Source organism: Equus caballus, chromosome 5, assembly GCF_041296265.1.
Source record: "Equus caballus isolate H_3958 breed thoroughbred chromosome 5, TB-T2T, whole genome shotgun sequence".
NCBI classification, from domain to species: Eukaryota; Metazoa; Chordata; class Mammalia; order Perissodactyla; family Equidae; genus Equus; species Equus caballus.
The window spans coordinates 98,582,955-98,603,133 of NC_091688.1; the positions used below are offsets into that span (position 1 = coordinate 98,582,955).

General features: G+C 45.8%; 1 protein-coding gene and 1 long non-coding RNA gene across 3 annotated transcripts in view; one reads left to right on the plus strand and one right to left on the minus strand.

The window, feature by feature from the left end:
• Positions 1–5,907: 5,907 nt before the first annotated feature.
• DIRAS3 (DIRAS family GTPase 3) lies at positions 5,908–8,179 on the plus strand. Of its 2 annotated transcripts, none has more exons than XM_014740036.3 (2): positions 5,908–6,085; positions 6,783–8,179. In XM_014740036.3, exon 2 carries the CDS (start codon positions 6,848–6,850, stop codon positions 7,532–7,534), a length of 687 nt encoding a protein of 228 aa, XP_014595522.2. In that variant the 5' UTR covers positions 5,908–6,085; positions 6,783–6,847; the 3' UTR covers positions 7,535–8,179. The 2 variants fall into 2 exon arrangements, with proteins under 2 accessions (XP_014595522.2, XP_070123598.1); XM_070267497.1 differs by lacking the exon at positions 5,908–6,085 and adding an exon at positions 6,120–6,210.
• Positions 8,180–8,743: 564 nt separating this feature from the next.
• Positions 8,744–20,179, minus strand: part of LOC111773624 (uncharacterized) — a 31,855-nt gene continuing 20,419 nt past the window's right edge. The window contains exon 4 of the long non-coding RNA XR_002808293.2: positions 8,744–10,564. This is a non-coding gene — a long non-coding RNA (uncharacterized lncRNA). The remainder of the gene's footprint in view (positions 10,565–20,179) is intronic.

Consider the following 20,179-nt stretch of genomic DNA (forward strand, 5'->3'; position numbering starts at 1 on the left):
AGGTGAAAGACCTATACATTGAAAACGATAAGACATTATCAAAAGAAATTGAGGAAAACATAAAGAAATGGAAAAATGTCTTGTGCTCGTGAATTGGAAGAATGAACAAAGTTAAAATATCAGTACTACTTTAAAGCAGTCTACAGATTCAATGCAATCCCAATCAGAATCCCAACGACATTTTTCACGGAACTAGAACAAAGAATCCTAAAATTATATGGAACAAGAAAAGATGCCAAATAGCCATAGCAATCATGAGAAAAAAGAACAAAGCTGGAGGTATCACACTCCTTGATTTCAAATACTATAAAGCTATAGTAATTAAAACAGCATGGTACTGCATGGTACAAAAACAGACCCACAGATCAATGGAACAGAATTGAGAGCCCAGAAATGAACCCACACATCTATGGCCAGCTAATTTTCAAGAAAGGAGCCAAAAACATACAATGGAGAAAGGAAAGTTTCTTCAGTAAACGGTTTTGGGAAAAGTGGACAGCTACATGCAAAAGAATGAAAGCAGACCATTATCTTACACCATACACAGAGATTAACTCAAAATGGATTAAAGACTTGATAGTAAGACCCGAAACCATAAAATCCTAGAAGAAAATATAGGCAGTACACTCTTTCACATTGGTCTTAGCAGTATCGTTTTGAGTATCATGTCTCCTTAGGCAAGGAAAATAAAAGAAAAAATAAACAAATGGGATTATATCAAAGTAAAAATCTTCTGCAAAGCAAAGGAAATCAGGAACAAAACGAAAAGACAACCCACCAACTGGGAGAATGTATTTGCAAATCATATATCCAAGAAGGGGTTAATCTCCAAAATGGATAAAGAACTCATACAAAGCAACAACAAAAAACCAAACAACCAGATCAAAAAATGGGCAGAGGATATCAACAGACATTTTTCCAAAGAAGATTTACAGATGGCCAACAGGCACATGAAAAGATACCCAACATCACTAATTATTAGGGAAATGCAAATCAAAACTACAATGAGATGTCACCTCATACCCATCAGAATGGCTATTATTAAAAAGACAAGAAATAATAAGTATGAGAGAGCATGTGGAGAAAAGGGAACCCTCAAACACCGCTGGTAGGAGTGCAAACTGGTGCAGCCACTATGGAAAATACTACGGAGATTTCTCAAAAACTTAAAAATAGAAACACCATATGATCCAGCTATTCCACTTCTGGATATTTATCCAAAGAACATGAAAACACCAATTGGAAAAGATATATGCACCCCTATGTTTATTGCAGCAATGTCCACACAATATAGCTAAGACGTACAAGCAAGCTAAGTGCCCATCAATGGATGAATGGATAAAGAAGCTGCGGGATATGTATACAATGGAATCCTACCCAACCATAAAAAGACAAAATCATGCTATTTGCAACATGGATGACCTTGAGGGAATTATACTAAGCAAAATAAGTCAGACGGAGAAAGACAGTTAGTGTATGACTTCACTCACATGTGGAAGGTAAATAAACAAACAAACACATTGATAGGGAGAACGGATTGGTGGTTACCAGAGGGGATGCATGTGGGGGAGGGCAAAAGGGGTGAAGGGGCACATATGCATGGTGGAGAATGGAAACTAGACTTTTGGTGATGAACATGATATAGTCCACAAAGAAGCTGAAATATAATGATGTACATTTGAAATATACATAATGTTATGAAGCAATGTGACCTCAATAAAATAAATAAATAATTTTTTAAAAAGAACTGGGCATTTGTTGATAATTAATTGAAACTAGGTGATGGGTCCACGGGAGTTTATTAGAATATTTTCTCTACTGTTTTAAACATTTGGAAATTTCCATATAAAAAGTTAACAACAATAACAACAAAACCCAAAAAACTGGCTCTTTGAAAAGATTAATAAAATTGATAAACTTCTGGTCTGGCTAACGAAGAAAAAAAGAGAGAAGACATAAATTACAATATCAGAAACGAAATAGGGGTCATCACTACTGATATAATGAACATTGAAAGGTTAGTAAAGAAATACAGTGAACAAGCCTATGTCCACAAATTTGATATTTCATAGGTAAATTCCTTGAAAGACACTAATTACAAAATCTCACACAGGGATAAATAGATAATCTGATTGACAAAGGATTTGACAGAGGAGAAAAGACAATTCATTGGAGAAAAGATGGCTTCTTGGTTTTTTTTCAACAAATGTGCTGGAACCATTGGACTTCTGTATTCAAAAAAATGAACATAGACACAGAGCTTACACCCTTCACAAAAATTAACTCAAAATGGATCATAGACGTAAATGTAAAATGCAGAACTATAAAACTCCTAGAAGATGACATGGGAGAAAATCTAGGTGACCTTTGGTGATGAGTTTTTAGATACAACACCAAAGGAATGTTGATAGTATATACCCTGGATATGATGTAAAGAAAATGGCACTTTATCTCTGGGGTCTTCCTCCCACAACCCATAACACCAGTCTAATCATGGTTAAAAAAATCAGACAAATTCCAGTATAGGAGCATATACACTATTCATCACAGTAACCCTATGCTGTAGGACCTCTGATTATTAAACTGGAAGAGATTTGAGTATATTTGCAGGCTAAGAGAAAGAATCTAATGGAGAGTGAGAGATCAAAGATGGGTTAGAGATAGGATGACTGATAAAGCAAGGTTCTGAAGGAGTAGTTTCAAACTTTCTTCTGCATCGGAATTATCTGAAGGAGCTTGTTAACATGCAGATCCCCAGGTCTCACCCACAGATTCTGATTCTGTAGATGTGGGTTGGGTAATTTTTTTAATTGAACAAATTTGACATGTAACATTGTGTAAATTGGGTTGGATATGTTTAACAAGCATCCCAGGTGATTCCAATACAGGTGGTCCTAGGACCACAGGTTGAAAAGCACACCAGGGCTCAGAGGAAGGCACCAACCTTGAGTGGAGAAAGGAGACAATGCTGCAGCATATGTATGAGGCGCTGGTGGAGTTTTAGCTGGTGGCCTCCTTTCTTTATCAGGTAGGAGACGATATCTCTGTGAACAATGGGCTATTGGTAGCAGCAGGGTGCTAGGGGGAAGCAGTCAGCTTGTAACAGAAGTGGTAGGAAAGGGAGGAGATGCTAGCCTGGGATGAGAGAAGGGATTCTGGAGCAACCCTTTTCTTGGGAATCAAATTGTAAAGAAGGTGCTATCTCCTTGTGGGAGAACACTACCTTGTGGGTATACACTACCATTAGTTTTGTACAGATTTTAAAGGTCGGGGGTGGGGTGAAGGAGCCTAGCAAGAAACTGAAAGAAAACAGACTCCCAGGATGATAATTGTGAGAGTTCTGACCATCACCACCTGTCTCTACTAAAGAGGCAGCATGGTGTAAAACGCGCAGGTCCTGGAGCTAGCCAGACTTCCTAGCCTCTACCACTTAGTTAATCTCTTTGTGCCTAGTCTGCTCATTTGTAAAATGGAGATAGTAACAGTCTACACGTCACAGACTCGTAGTAAGTCCTAAATGAGTTAACATGTGTAAAATTATTAGAGCAACGCCTGGCCCTGGCAGACACTCAAATGAATATTAGCTCATTCGTGTGCCACAAGCAATACCCTGCTTGACTTTGACACAAATAAGTCAATCTTCAAACACAGATAATTTTGTGCTCATTTTACAGATGAAGAAACTCAATGTAAAGAGAAAACGAGTTGTTTGTCTAAGTCCATACAACTAGTACTCACATACTAGTTGTATTAACTAACAGGAACTGGAGACCATGTCTTCCAACTCCAGCTGTGTTTTCTGAGTCTACTCTGTGCCAGGTACTGAGAGGGGTGCTTTTTAACACGCCAGCTCTTGCCATGTATTTGCCTCTTATCAGTTGAGGATACTGAGGACACAGTTAAGACCAAACTATAAAGAGTGGTGGAACCAGGGCAGGAGAGAAGTCGGGCTGGCTCCGGAGCTGGCACTCTGCAGTGACTCCCGCCCTCTGGATGGGATGTACATGACCCCACACCACCCTGGCTGGCTGGGAGTGCTACAGGCTGGCACTTACTGGGACCTGTGAGGGAATCAGAGATGAATGTCTCTCACTTCTGTCTGAGAAAAGCTCACAGCTTTGTGGAGAATATCAATTAAGCACATACAAAACTTCAAGAAAAGGTGCTTGGGGGTACAGAGGGAGGGAGCCCTTCTGGCTGGAGGTGCTGTTTGGAGGTGAGTCTTGGAGGACAGTAGGCTTTGGGGCGTATGGATGGGCAGATGGGTTGGGGAGGAGCAAGTGGAGAAGCAGATATTGGGAACTCCCAAGTACATCCAATTAACTAGCGACTGTGTGCAGAAGATTTGTGGAAAGTGAGAAGGGAAAGGGCATTTGGAGTCTGTTTGCAGGGAACTGGGAATAGGAAGCTAAAGACTTTGAACTTTGATTCTCTAGGTAACAGGGAGCCACGAGAGTCATGTTGTTTCTGACTTTTTGCAATGCTTCTTGAAATTAATGTTTTTACTTTGAGATCATTGAAGATTCAAGTGAAATTGTAAGAAATACTACAGAGAGATCCCAAGTAACTTTTACTCAGTTTCCCTCGATGGTAATATCTTGCCAAGCTGTAGTCAGATTCACAAGCAGGGTCGTAACACTGATACAACCCCCTGCTCTTATTAGATTTCCGCAGCTTTACTTGTACTCATTTGCGTGTGTATTTAATTCTATGGAATTTCAGCATATGTGTAAACAGTAAATTGACAACCACAGTCAAGATATAGAACAGCTCCATCACCATGAAACCTCTCATGCTGCCCTTTACAACCACACCCACCTTCCTCCCATGCCCCTTCCTCATCCCCAACCCCTCCGACTAATACCATTTCTATAATTTTATTTCAAGAATGTTACATAAATGGAATCATATGGCATATGATCTTTTGTGATTGGCTTTTTGCACTCACCGTAATTTTCCTGAGATTTATCTACGTGGTTGCGTGTATCGACAGTTCTTTTTCTTTGAGTGGTGTTCCATGATGTAGATGTGCCCTAGTTTAACCAGGCACCGCTAAAAGACAGCTGGTTGTTTTCAGCGTTTGGCTACTATGAATTAAGCTGCTGTAAATATTTGTGTACAAAATTCACACATAAAGTCATGTGCGTTTTGTGTGAATGTAAGTTCTCATTTCTCTGGGATAAATACCTAGGAGTGTGATTGCTGGGTTGTATGTTTCGTTTTATAACACACTGCCAAACTGCCTTCCAGAGTGGCTGTACCATTTTGTACACCCACCAGCAGTGTGCGGGTGAGCCAGTTGCCCTACGTCCTCATCAGCTTTTAGTGTTATCACCATTTTTTATTGTAGCTATTTTGATACAGGTGTGGCACTATCTCATTGTGCTTTTAATTTGTATTTTCCTGTGGACATAGAACCTAAGCCCCAGGAAATCCCACCTGGAGGCAGGTTCTGAAGTTTCTTATAACGGAAGGATTAGTTGGACTTTTCCCCGAATGGACAAAAATTGGGTTTTGTGCAAGACAAATGTTTCCCGAGCAAAGTGGATGAGATACCATGCAGGGCCCGGCGCCAGTGGTGGCGAGGATCCTAACTGGTCCTTGTGCAACGAAGTGAAGGCGCTGAGCTGAGCCTTGGGAAGGGCTAAGCCACCGGCGGCAAAGGGCATAGAAGTGGCGAGGGCTGAAGTAGCTGCGAGACGGCCTGCACAGAACTAAAGCGCAAATCCTGTAGGCATCCCCTCCTGAATGGACCAGTGCCTGTGATCGCAGGCCCTCCCCGCACCCCGGGCTGTGGGTACAGCCCCTCTGGTGTGCAGGACGCTGGACTGACAGTGGGCGGCGCGTCTGGGCTCGCCAGCCCCGCGCAGCCGGGTCCCCAACTCTGCGTACTGCGCAAGCGGAGTGTCCTAGCCCACGCCCCCGCTCTGGCACTGCAGTCCGAGCGAGCCCAGCAGCTGGAGCATTTCTCCCCGAGCCTCTGAGCGCGCTGGTTGTGCCCGGCTGCGCTCCGGCGGCTGCTCCGACTGCACGATCGGAGGAGCGGATTGGCCGCCAGCACACCGGCTGCCCGCCTTGGAGGGAGGTAAGACTGTGTTCCGCCTTTTTCGGGCACTCGAATGCGAGGTGTGGAGGGCGAACCAGCATGCGCTGCTGCAGGTGGGAACCGGCAGGGGTGATGTCCCAGACATCCCGGGACAGTCGCTGCAGGTAATAGGAGGTCTCTATTGGCGCCATGAGCCCAGCACCCTGGCCCTGCTGCTCCCTGGGCGCCCTTGCTGTCCCGGTGATCGCACCTGGATCGCGGTCTCCGCGGCGTCCAACCCTCGCCCGCGGTAACGGATCGTGTCGGAGATGGCGATAATTTTTAATACCGAAGGAGAGAAAGTAACAAGGGCTTATTGGGGGGAGAGGTTTTGGAACATCGCTCAGATGTGTATGTTCTAAGGATTGGCAAACTGTGCATTATTACAGCCTCTCATTTTGTAGCTAGGGAGTGGAGTCTTATGGGGTGAAAGAAAATGGGTGTGACACCCTCGGGAAGGGCACGGTCAAGGTGTCGTTGGAAGAGGTGCTGAGCGGACTCCCCTCCTCCCCGCGCGCGCAGCCTGCCGTGGGTGCCTGGGCTGGGCAGTGAGCCTGGCTCTGCCTCAGACCGGGGATGCAGTTGGGGAGCGAGTTAGCACCCTCCCCAGCGTCCCCGGGGAGCAACTGGCAGGGCAGACCTCGGAGAACGTTCCAGGTTAGAGCTCCCATCTCACTCTCCCCTTCTTCCTCCCCAGGCTTCCCTCACTGCTGGCTCAGTGCCGGAGACGTTGTGCGCGCGTCTCCCCGCCAATTCCCGACCATGGGCAACTCCTGCTTCGTCTTTAAGGAGCGGCTGATGCGGCGGCTGCGGCCTCTGCCCACCCTGCTTGTCATCCGCGCCTTCGTGCCGCAGCTGAGGGGCAAAGGTGACCGCGTGGTGGTCCTCGGCCCCGCCGGCGTGGGCAAGAGCGCGCTGGTGCAGAGGTGGGTGCGCGGCAACTTTCGGGATATCTATCTGCCAACCATCGAAGATACCTACCGCCAGGTGTTGGGCTGCAACCACAGCATGGGCGTCCTGCACATCACTGACACCACTGGTGGCCACCGCTATCCCGGCCTGCAGCGCCTCGCCATTGCCAGGGGCGACGCCTTCATCCTCGTCTACTCGGTCACCAAGAAGCAAACCCTGGAGGAGCTGAAGCCGTTCTACGAGCTGATCCGCGAGATCAAAGGCAGCAGCTTCCACAAGTACCCTATCGTGCTGGTGGGCAACAAATGCGACGAGAGCCGCCGCGAGGTGACGGCGAAGGATGGCGCTGCCCGCGCGTTGGAGTGGAATTGCGCCTTCATGGAGACCTCCGCCAAGACGGGCGTCAACGTGCAGGAGCTGTTTCTCATGCTGCTGAGCCACGAGAAGAAGCCCGCCGCCTGCTTCCAGCTTCCCCACAGGAGATCCCACCTGCCCAAGAGCGCTGAGAAGCTGCTTGGGAAGTGCAACGTCATGTAAGCCCCGAGGCCGTAGCCCGACCGTCTGCTACAGCGCACACAGCGCATGCGCCAACCCCAGTGTAACCTTTCACCTGCCTGTGACTGACTCTCGTGCCGTGCCGTGGTTTGAGTTGTAACAATTAGATGTCAATAAATGTCCCTTGTACGTTAACTTTTCTTTTTCCCAGGCAACAGAATTCAGATTGTTAAAGCATTGCCGTTGGAGGAGGAGGAAAAGAAGGAGCCGGATGAATTTAAGAATAATACTTGGACCGACTTGAGAGATTAATGTTTGAAAAAGATGGACTGAAAGATGCCCCACCCCTTCTCGTAATCCTGTTATCATGTATTGTTTAAACATTTCAAGTCCTCTAAATGTCTAATCCTATCTTTCCAGTGCGTATTTACTGTTAAGAAACGTGTTTTTGCAACGAAAGCTTTGACAGATGACTGTGAGACGGATATTCTAAATGAGATAAATAAATGAATATTCTATAGCTGAGCGCTGAGGGTGGGGGCAGAGAAAATTGTGACGGTGGAGCTTGCTTAATAAAGATGTGCCGCTTGTTTCCTAAGTCGTTTAAAAATGTTTGGGTATTCCATGTAGCCGTCTTTAAAAAGTGTAACAGTTCTGTGACTTTAATAAAGCTTTTCCTGCATGAAATCAGCTGTAATAATTTCTTTTTCAAGGGACGATTGAAAAAATTGCCCATTACATTACGATTTCAATCACGTCAGGTTAAGGTTTCTAATGAGAATTCACACACAGAAGCGCCTCGCTTCGTGGAATTAGCCTGGGAGCGGGGAGGTAAGGGGTCCCTGCAATGCAGAACCTTTCCTGGACTGACGTCCACGAGAACTCCAGGCGTCTTGGAAGAGGATGCTCGCCCTGTTGCTGTCTTGGAGGCAGCTGGGGAAAAGCAAACTCAGCCTCTGGCTGCCTCGAAAGTCTCCCCTCATGAAGACTGGCTGTAGGGAGTGGGGAGGGCAACGGAAAGAAGGGGAGAAACGGGTGGGATTGGAAACTTGAGAAGTTCCTTCTTAAGGGAGTTTTTAAAAAGATTGATTTTATATTTGAACATAATTTTTTGAGTGAGGGAATACATCTCTATACATGTCCTTTTGAGTATTTAATTGGGGAGGAGGGGGCAGGCTTTTAATCTGGTGATTTTTTTCATAAAATATTTATAATTGAACAAATATTTGTTAAAAAATTCATATGGGATTTTAAAATGATTTCTTATAGCTTGATTCCCAGGGAAGAAGCAGACTGCTGAGAAGGAATCATAAACATCTATTTCATAGAAGTACAGTCAGAGTTCTGAGCTTAGAAAATCTATTCCTTTTAAATAGTCAGTTATTTAAGGTTTTCCCTATTCACTTTCAAAGAATTATTCTCAACCACTGGAAACTACCTAAGCGTTCTCCCATATTGCTTTTTATTTATTCTTTTTTTAAAAAAATAGTTCTTTGCTAAAGTCCCGAATGAAGTAATTCTATTTCTAAAAGAGAATACTCCATTTGGCTATTTTCCAGGAGAATTCTCCTTGAAAAATGTATTGCATTCACTGTGGTTCCTTGTAGCTGAGCAAAGGAGTTACTAAGTGGCCAATACTACCCTTTAGAAAGGGGAGGACATTTTTTTAATGTTGCAAGTAATGCTTAGAAAAAATACTTTCAGAATATAGCAAATATTTATATAGTCTGTCTACATGCCAAAGTTTCTATATCACAGTAGAGCAAACATTTATAGACTCTTTCTACATGCCAGCATTCTACATTATGTCATTTAATCCTCACAACTACCCAGTGAAGTGGATACTGTTGTGCCCATTTTGCTGATGGGAACACTGATAAAGGTCAGAAAATCAATAAGTGGCAGAGCCAATATTTGAAGCTAGGTGTCCTGTTCCAGAGTTGGTGCTCTTAACCACCATGGTGTGCTTCCTTCTCAAGATGACTAGTCAAAAGCTGAACGAGATGACTTCTCTGTTCTCTATTTGTATTTTTTTCCCACATTTTACAGATGTGGAAAAGGAAGCTCCTTCAGAGCCCCCTTGGAATCCAGATGGGAGGCCAGGAAGCAAATCAACAATGACAACTTGCGTGAGGTTGTGCAGAAACAGGAGAGAAGCACTTTACACCAGGAACTGGAAAACTCTTCCCCGAAGAGATCGCATGGCTGGAATGCCTTCGGCCTAGCAGGAGTGGGTTTAGGTGGAGTGGGTGTGAGTGAGGGAAGGAGAGGAAGACAGTGCAGGCAGACACAGCAGTGTGAACAAAGGTCTGCACAAAGTGTGGGCTCAGAGGTCACAGCAGGTTTCCAGAAACGGATGGAGGAAATGGTGGAAGATGAGCCTGAAAAGTGAGAGTTTAGAATTCATTCTTCAGAGGTACTGGGGGATTAGTAAAGACAGTAAGCAGACTTGATTATATTTGCATTTTTAAAAAATCACTCTAGAGCCTCTGTGGAAGAGGCACTGGAAAGAGGCAGGTAAACAAATTTACAAGCTATTAGAATAGTCCAGGAATGAGATTTTGAGTAAACGCTCTAGGCTTTGCCAGAGGGAATGGAGATGCATGGATGGACTTGAGATCTACCTGTAGGGAGAATGGCCAGAGCTTGGTGACGTGTGGGAGTTTGGAGGAGAGGAAGAAACTAACATGAATGCCACATCTCTGAGTGGGATCCCTGGGTAGGTTATAAGGTCATTAACCAAGTTCAGAAATCCAGGAAGAAAAGCCAATTTGGGAGAACATCTATTTTCACATGGACGTGAGGATCATGAGTTACATTTTGGATAACAGTTGCTGGGACAGCCAGGTGGAGGTTTCCAATAGGAGCTAGTCCGGGATTAAGGGCTGGAGACAATGATTTGTAGTTTTCAGCATACACAGTCGTCCTTTGGTGTCAGCGGAGGATTGGGTCCAGGACACCCGGCAGATGACAAGATTTGTGGATGCTCAAATCCCTTAGTCAGCCCTCCTGGTATCTGTGGGTTCCACATTCTGGGATACGGAGGAGGGCCAAGTGTAGCCAGTGGTGAGGCTGTGGAGGGAGACAATCAGAGCAATGTAAAAGGATTCAGGACAGAATTCTGAGGAACACAGCAGTTGGAAAGCTACTCGCCCATAGGAAATTGTGAAGGGCACTTAGAAGTGACCAAGAGATAGGAGGAAACTCATAAAGTGCAGTAGTAAATGCTGAGGGAGAAATGAGCTTCAAGGAAAAGCATGTACTCTAGCAAAGCAAAACTTGTTTAAAAACAGAATAAGATAAGGATTTGAAAGTGTTGCTCAGATTTAGCGGTTAGGAAATGTGTGGTTCCAGCCAAGATAGAGTAGCCCATTGCTCCCAGGTCCTCCTTCTTACAACTAAAGTAACCCTGGACATGACACAAGAAAGGAGCAGAGGACATCCTTCAAGGTGGAAAGTAGCGGGCTGCCTGGAGCCTGGAGGTGTGAGGATGACATGATGGCGATTTCCCTGAGCCTCCTCATTGTCCCCCATCCATCTTGGACAGGACAGTGCTGAAGACTCCAGGTTAGAACTGCCCACAGGCACAGACCAAAAAAAGCACCTTCCCCCCAGCCAAGGGACCGGAAGAGGGTGGTTTCATAACAGAAAACCTTTCGGGCAATACACACCCTAATCCAGACAAACAGCCACAGCAAAACCCCTGCTCTTCTTCCTCCCCACAAAGGGAGCCGGTCTTCTACCCCACTGTACCCTGCCCCGTGGAAGCAGATGGTGGTGATGTCCCCTCCTGGCGCTGGACCACCGGCAGAGCAGGGAGCTGATCCAGTCCAGAGCAGGCAGCTTCCCCCCAGCCCTTCCCCGCTGGCAGGGTGATGTCGGTGGGCTGAGCAGGGAGCTGACGCTCTCAGGCCCCGTCCAGGGTCAGGTCAGCAGGTGCATGGCAGGGAGCTGAGCCCCTCTCTGCACCTGTCAGCAATGAGGCTGAGTGAGGTGGTGCCAAGCAGAGGCCTCGGCGCTCTAGTCCTCCCCCCAACCCCGCCACCTCCACGGGGCTCAGCTCCCTGGACCATAATACTAAAGTTTGAGACAAGATGATCTCTTCGGTCTCTTCCCCGAAAAATCCTAAATGAGAGAGAAACTCTACATCATTACTGCTTGCATGGGAGCAGGGAGGAGATAAGTCATTCCCACCACTCTTTGAGCAGGAACCCCTAGCTCCTGTTTTTGCACTATCCAACATAGTGTCTTCTGCCCACAGGTGACATGTGCACTGAAGTGGGGCCAGCCCACAGTGTGGTGTCTTGCAAGTGTGCAATGCACTCGATTTACTGTGAAAAGAATGAATGTAGAATATCTTGTAGTTTTTTATGTTTACTAAAGGTTGAAATGATAATATTTTAGATATAGGGGGTTAAATGAAATATGTTGTTTAAATTAATTTGGCGTTTCTTTTTATTTTTTTAAATGCACTACCAGAAAATTTTAGGTTATGTTTGAGGCTCACCTTTGTGGCTTTCACTATATTCCTATTAGGCACTGCTGATCTATATTAAGAGTGACTATTGGAACTATTTTCTAATTTAAATTTGATTATATACATGAGCCAGGATCAACAATCAAGTGTTGAAAAACATTAGCTTATATTTAAAGTAACATGTGTTGTCAGATGTCTGAGTAACTTCACAAAATTCAAGATTATCAGAAATGTGACAAAATCCACTGAGAGGTATGTTTGCATATAAATGAATTTGAATAGTACATCTATAAGCTACATCTGTAAACCTAGGCCCACAGGCCCAGAGCTTGGAAAAATAAACACGTCAGACAGCGAATTCAGGAGTCGGTGAGGATTAAAATAAATGAAAAATGAAAATATGCCCACTGCACTGATATGATGTTTTTCCAAGCCACTGATACTGACAGAACTGCCATCTGTTTGACAGTGAGAAGAAAACAGTGGACGAAGGAAACCTGGTGTGGAGATAAATACAGTTTCATAAACCGAGATTTAATACGTTTAACTGTTTAATGCCAGAATCGTGGGTGTATGTGGGTACGTTCATAGATGCTCCTCTGTTTTGTCCTGCAGGTTAATGGATGAGGCCTGGAAAAGATCTCACAGACTCGGAATAGCATTAGGATCCCCCATGTTCTGCCCCCACTTTCCCTTTCCCGTGAGCACGTCACACCTGGGCCTCTTCCCCCAGCAGCCTGGACAGTTTGCTGTCCCCACAGACTTCCCGTGCAGTTATCCCTTTGCTGTTTCTTCACACAAGGTACTTTTTCTTCCATTTTCTGCCTATTGGAGTTTTGTTCCCCCTTTAAGACCCAGCCCAAAAACCAAAAAGCGCTCCCGCTGAAGCCTTCCTTCTTCTCAGGAACCAGGCACAATGTGATCAAGAGGCGGCAATGTGCTGGCCCTGTACCAAGCCCCGCGGTACACAGTCCTTGCTTTCGAGAAGCTCCTAATCTAACCAGGGAGACAGGGAAGAAAATAAAAATTCACAGCTCACTGTGATGGGTGCCGTAAGATGGATCCATTCCCCACCTGCTGTCATGCTGACCTTTCAAAACTGCAATGTGATTAGACTTCTGCTTTTCCTAAAGTGCATCACTTGCCAGATATTCTGACAAATACGCACAAAACTATGTGGATGAAGATGTGTGTTACAGCATTGTCCGGTCTACCTGGGTGTGAAGCTCATCTCTGCCACTTACTGTGTGTCTGTGGGGCAAGTGCTGAAGTTCTCTGGGCATCATTTTCCTCCAGTGTAGGATGGGGATGACAATAACAGCTTCTCCCCAGGAAGCTTGTAGTAAATGAGTTAATTCACATAAAGTCCTTAGAATAGTGCCTGGTACATTGTAGACAATCCATCAATATTAGCCATTTCTATTATTAACAAAAGACTGGAAATTATCTAAAGGACTATCAATATGGGCTCAGCTACATTAAAATAATGAGGTTTTATGGGCTATTGCACACTATCTCCAAGATTTAGTTTTAAATTCACTCCCATTTGAAGGTTAGAGTGTGTGTGTGTGTGTGTGTGTGTGTGTGTGTGTGTATGTGGTTGTATTTGCATAATAGAAAACTCTTCTGGAAGGAGATTCAAGTAATCCCTAATAAACTTTGTCTCTGAGGTGGGGGATGGCAGTTTAGAGGGGAGAGAAGACCCACTTTTCATTTTATAACCTTTACTACAGTTTGAATGATATTACCATGTACATATATTATTTTTCTAATTATTGAAAAAAAAACAGGTAATATCCTTACAAGTCTCAGCAGGAAAGGACAGAGTGGGGACTAGAATCCAAGTTTTCTCCCACCAACCGCAGTGCTTTTTCAATTTTATTCAGTATTCAAGTAACGCCAGTGAGGAACTGTGGTTTAGCTGAAAGAAAAGAACAATACATATGTTGTGCATCTAGTGTACGGCATTTAACAGACGAGGAACAGATAAAGGCCAGGATGCTCGAACAAGAGAGCTCAGGTCACTCGCCGAGACCACTGGAGCTGGAAATCCCCCCAGATCTGGCTGACATCGCCAAGAAGAACACAGAGTCAAAAGATGTGGGTTTAATCCTGTGTCTTTCTTTCATTGCTTTTTTTCTGCTGACAACCTTGTGAGCTGTGCAAATGAAATAAAGTAACGCCTCGCCTGTGAAGGGCTTGTGCACAATGCCCAGCACATGGGAAGTCCTCAACCCCCAAGTTGACCACATTGCTGCTTCTGTCCCCCTTTACCTCTCCTGGATATTTACTCCATGGCTAAAGCAAGCATCGTTCCTCCCAACACCCACTGCCGCTGGATGCCTGGCGATCATGTTCACCTGATATTTGCAGGAGAAGCACATTGAAAACATTCCATTTCTAACAGCGCTGTACTCAGGCGTGGGTGGTAACCAGCCTGCCACATTAATGAGTCTCCTCCTGTCCCCTCCATTTCCTCTGAAAGCTCATGTGGCCTCTTGGTAACAGCCATCATTAATCCAGAGTGGGAGAGAAAGAGAGGTAATCAGAGAGAAATTGCAGTTCTCTATTAGTGTGTTTTTCTCTACAACCTGGAGCTGAACATTGTGAAATGTATTTGTTCCCAGCATAATTGACAAGTGAATTAAGTAGTGCCACCAGGCTGGGCTATTTGAGGACGAGGTAGTTTGTCACATGTTTGGAACTGTTGCTTGAAAATGCCCACCTGAGCGAAAACGCCTCCTGGCCTGCTGGTAGGGGCACTCCTTAAGGTACTAACTTTGATATCAGCTCTGCCGTTCTTAGCTCGCTGGCAGCCTCTGGAAACTTCTGTGGACTGCAGCTTTTTTCATCTTTAAAATGAGAGGATCTCAAACTCAAGCTCCACCGTGGGCAGGTAGGACATCTAAACGACAGTATATGAGATTATGCCCAGTCCATAGGGAGCTGCCTCTACTCAGTTCTGTTGGGAAATGTAGACCAAGTATTATAAAATTTCTGATTTTTATGAGGAATCTAACCATTTTTAAATATTGACCACTAATTACAAGTTGTTTATAAAAAATATTATTTGGGTCTACCTATGACAGGCCTGCCAGCCACCAGTTAGAGACCTCAGGCTAGAGAATATGAAAGGTTCCTTAGTATTCAGAGATAGCGTGACACCTTCATGATGGCCTTGCGGTGTTCACGAGGGCGCTCTGGTGTGGAGGGGCCGCCAGAAGCTCTTGACTGAGCCCCACCTCCACGTGTAGTAGTGCCGGAATTTCTCCTCTCGAAACCCCACTCTCTTTACCTGGAAAATGGCCGTACAACCATCCTCCCCAAGTCCCTGGGCTAGAAGAAGTGTGCCTGAAGCTGCAAATGTAACAGATGGGAGATTATCAGGGTCATTGTGTGAAGATGGAAGATGGCAAGGATTCAGGGTAAAGAAATCGCTGAGGGTTATGGATGAGGAATCCGGACGGGACTCGCTTCAGTGAAGTGTGGTGACAGAGCCTGGACTCTGGGCCAGTCCTCCTGAATCTGAAGTCAGGCTCTCCTGCTTACTGATCACGCGAACCTGGCCAAGTGCCTCTGTTTCCTCACGTGCAAAATGGGGATAATAATAGTTTCTCCCTGGGCGTGTTGTTATGTGTATGCCTAAAGGAGCCCAGGATGCCCCCTCGTAGTGTCACAGTATTTGCCGAATCCCTCCTCCTGAGGTTGTGGTGTGATCCTCACCAACAGAATACGACAACAGTAATGAGATGTCCCTCCTGTGACTATGTCGCGCTAGATAAGACAGACTGGGGCTGCAGCTCTTCGTGAGCGCGATCACGTAAGCAGTCACATTGGAGAAGCCCACCTAACGAGGGGCTGGGAGTAGCCTCCAGGAACTATGGACGGCCTCCAGCCACCAGCTTGCAAAACCCACAGTGATACAGACGCAAAGAAAGAAATTCTGCCAACGACCTGAATGACTTTTTTTTTTTTAAAGATTGGCACCTGAGCTAAAAAGTGTTGCCAATCTTTTTTCTTTTTTCTTTTTCTCCCCAAATCTCCACAGTACACAGTTGTGGGTCCTTCTAGTTGTGGCATGTGGGACGCGCCTCAGCATGGCCTGACGCGAGGTGCCATGTCCGCGCCCAGGATCCGAGCCAGCGAAACCTGGGCCGCTGGAGCAGAGTGCACGAACTTAACCACTCGGCCACGGGGCCGGCCCCATGTTATCCTTTTAATTGTCTCAAACTCACGAGAAAACTCATTATGTCAAAGATCCTCTTCTCACCCCAACTTGGTAACACAGCACTCACCACCCCCACTCCCACCAAGAATTCCCGAGAGCCCCTGGGGTTACAAGGATGCACAAACTGGCCAACCAACTACAGTCCCACTGGGCGTCTGCCACATTCTTCCAGAGCTGCTCAGCCCCCCAGCAGTGAGGTCCAAAGCTCACGTGATGCTGTTCCCACTGCTGGAGAATGTCAGGTTTCATGCAGAAGTGGGCATAATTGCCTTGTCTCGAACTCTGTGCACTTTGCCGCCTGGTCCCCAAAGCGGCATGGCTTATTCCAAGAGTCTCACCAAATCTCTTATGCAAACAGAATTGTCACCTCTAGTCCTAAACCGTAGCTCAATGAAAGGTCCAAACATTGTCCTCTTTCCTCATGGCCCACTCACCCACGTCTCTTCTTTGCCTAACTCACTTAAGCCCTTCCTGCCTCGGCTACACCTTCCCTGATTGCGCAGGCTGGGTTCCATCCCCATTATTGGCTCCCATCGCACCCTGTCCACCCCCTTTGCAGTATTATTTGTTTAATGGTTTTCTGACCCAATAGAGTATAAGATTATGAGCATGAGGTTTGTGTGGCTTTGGATCACTGATGTATTCCTGAAGTCCAGCACCATGCCTGGAACTTAAAAGGTGCCGAATCAATATGTGTTCATGGAGGAAGTTACACTTTATAGAGGAAATGGAGCCTTAGAAAGGTTAAGTATCTTCCCAAGGCATGGAGCTAGCAAGGGGCAGAACCGGGATTCAAGCCTACGTTTGTCTGATTCCAAAGGCCCTGATCTTCTCACCACCGTAAGCAAGAGCATCTCCCCGTGTTCTACTTCACAAGGTTACCCTCCCAAGGGACAGCACCAGTCCAAGAAATCTGAAGCTAGGATTTTGTCCTTCAGCCGGAATAATCTGCCAGCTTTTCTGTGCAGATCACAATAAGAACTAAACATGGGATTGGAAATGGAGTTTTCCCATCGTTGCCGGGAGACTTGTCACTTTGTGGTTGGATTCATCAGGTCTGAAGCAGAGAAGATTCCTGAATGTCAGATTCTAGTAACAGACTGAACAGCTTCCTGGGAGAATCAGAAAAAATAGTTCCCAAGCAGCCTGCTTACCTCCCCAGAATACTGGGGGAGAATGGTGTCACCAAAAGGACTTGAAACTGCTACACGAGGACAGGACAGGAGCTTGAGGAGGCCGTGGCAGGTGCTATGTGTGGAAGAAGGAAGCAAGTTCTAGGTCCAGGAGTACAAGTGAGCCACCCCATGGGACCCCTAATCGAAAGGGAGGTATTTGAAAAAACAGGAAGTTATTAATAATAACCAACAGATATTGGGCTCTCCATCCATTCATCCATTTATCCAACCATCCATCCATCCATCCCCATCCATCCATCCATCCATCTTCATCCTTCCGTCCATCCTCAACCATCTATCCATGTATCCATCCATCTACCTATCTCCATCCATCCGTCCATTCATCTACCCAACTCATCCATCCATCTGTCAAATATTTACTGGGGGTCTACTGGATACCAGGCCTTTTTTAGGTGCTGAGGATATACAGATGAATGCAACAGAGTGAGTCCTTGCCCTCATGGAACATACATTCTAGTGAGCTGGAGGGTAGGAGGAAGAGACAATGAAGAAGTACATAAATATTATATAATATAACCTCAGGCAGTGATAAGGGTTATGAAGAAAAATAACACAGGATGAAGAGACCAAGAGTGGCAGGTGAACTTTTTAGATTATGTGGCCAGGACACTTTGCTGAGCATGGGACAAAAACCATGACTGCATGTGATTCTATCCTCCGAAGTGCATGCTAGTGCTCCTACGCGGGGGAAGCTGGACGGCTGTGTATTAACTTAAGTGTCCAAGAGCCGGACTCAAACTCAAGCCCATCTGATGCCAAAGCCTGCGTGCTTGGCACTTATGGTTTCCTATCCCAGGAATTTGGGCTGGTCAGAGCTGAGCCAGAGAAGCCCTGACTTATTGCTGTTATTTCTGCTCTAGCACAAACATTTAGAAGTTTGTATGATGTATGAGACTCTGCCCCAGGTTCTGGGAATAGACTCCGGCCTTGCTCTAACGACATGGACAGTCTGAGAGGAATGTGGACAATAGGCGGGCATTCAGACTGCAGCAGAGTAAGCCGCCGTGGGTCTGCAGTAAGGGCCGGTGCAGTGCTGGGATGGGAGCCAGCGAAGGGCAGAGCCTCTCGGCCCCTCCCCTCAGCCCCAGGCCCCCTGCTCAGCCCCGCCCTCCTCAGGATCTTAGCTCCTTTCCCTCACCTCTCTCAGGCTCCCCGCACCCTGCCCTCCTAGCTGTTCCTCAAGCCGCTGGCCTGCTCTCGCTTCAGACCTGTTACCACTCGTGGCCCCTGCCTCGCTTTCTGTCCCGTACCATGTTTTATTGGCTTCAGAGAGTTATTGCTCTCTACAAGTACAGTGTATAATTTTTGCTTCCAGGTTTACATACTGTCTCCTCCACTGGCACATCAACTCAAGAGCAGAGATGTTTCTGTTTTATTCTGGATCATCTTCCTGGCACCCTGAACCAGCGTCTGGCACAACACAGGCCCTTAAGAAATGAGGGTTGAAAACTTGAATGAAGGAAAGAATGTGCAAATGACTCTCTCTGTGCTTGATGCTGCCTGAGGGGCTGTAAAAATAGGAAACGTCCCCAGGTCCGCCCCCCAACCCTCCAGAGAGTTAGAGTGAGTAGTTTTGGAGAAGAGCTTTTCAAACGCTGAGAAGTTAATTCTGAGATACCAGAGCCAATTGTTAAACATTCACAAATTTTGTGAGCTGGCTGCTAAACACGGCCATTGTTAAAAATTACATTATATAAAGCCACAATTAAATAAATTATGTTTAATTATATTTAAAACAAAGATACTCAAATTCAAAATCCTCAAAACTCATCACCGTAATTCCTAGTTATTTTGCTATTATCTGTGCTCTTGAGTTTTTATGTTGATTCTATCCGTGGGGTGGGGGGGGGGGGGGAATGCTCTAGGATGCATGCTACTGCACATGCCCTCCCAACTCTGTGCTCAGTAATGTCACGTTGGCAGCTTGAAACCGGCAGCCACAGGCATATTTACACCACAGAAATTGCCAAATGCTGCCAGTCAGGGCTTGGTCCCTGGGAGAGCCAGTTGTTGAACATTTACCAGCACACCACTGGGCACACTCAAGCACAGGAACCAATGACAGAACGGGAAGAGAAGGGATTCAGGCCAACTGTGCCACTCACTAGCTGTGTGACCTGGGTGGTTTTTAAACCTCTCTGATCCTAACTTTCCTTAGCTGTAGACTGGAAGTGATTGTGTCTTTCCCCCTCCCTGGCCCTTCCTGCCCCTCCCCCAGCCTAACTCAGAGGAAGAGAAAGCGCAGGTAGAGCCATTGTTATGGCGCTTGGCATAGGAGAAGGCTTCAGCCAAAGTTAGCTCTGTGGCTTCTCTGGGGAGCTGGAGGGGGCCTCTGCTGAGGGGCTACTCTCACGCTGAACCCTGAGACGTGCAGAAGCATGAGGCAGGCAGAGGGGGCAGGAGAAAGTTTATGCGAGGGGGAAGGTACCCCGTCAGGGAGAGGCATTGAAAAGAAGCCGGAAGAAGAAAGAGAGAGTCTACTCTGGGTGTTTCCATTGGGCTAGAGCAACAGTTATCAAACTTTTTAGTGCTGGGACCCCTTTATATAAAGTGTTAAAAATTATTAAGGACCCCCAAAAAGATTTTGTTTATGTGGGATATATTTATTGATATGTACTGCATTGAGTTAAAACTGTAAAAAATTTAAAATATGTGTTTATTAATTTTAAATAATAATAACCCCATTATGTGCTCACATAAATAAAATGTTTTATGAGAAATGAATGCATTTTCAAAAAAAAGAAATTTAGTGAGAAGCTGGCATTGATTGACATTTTTGCAAATCT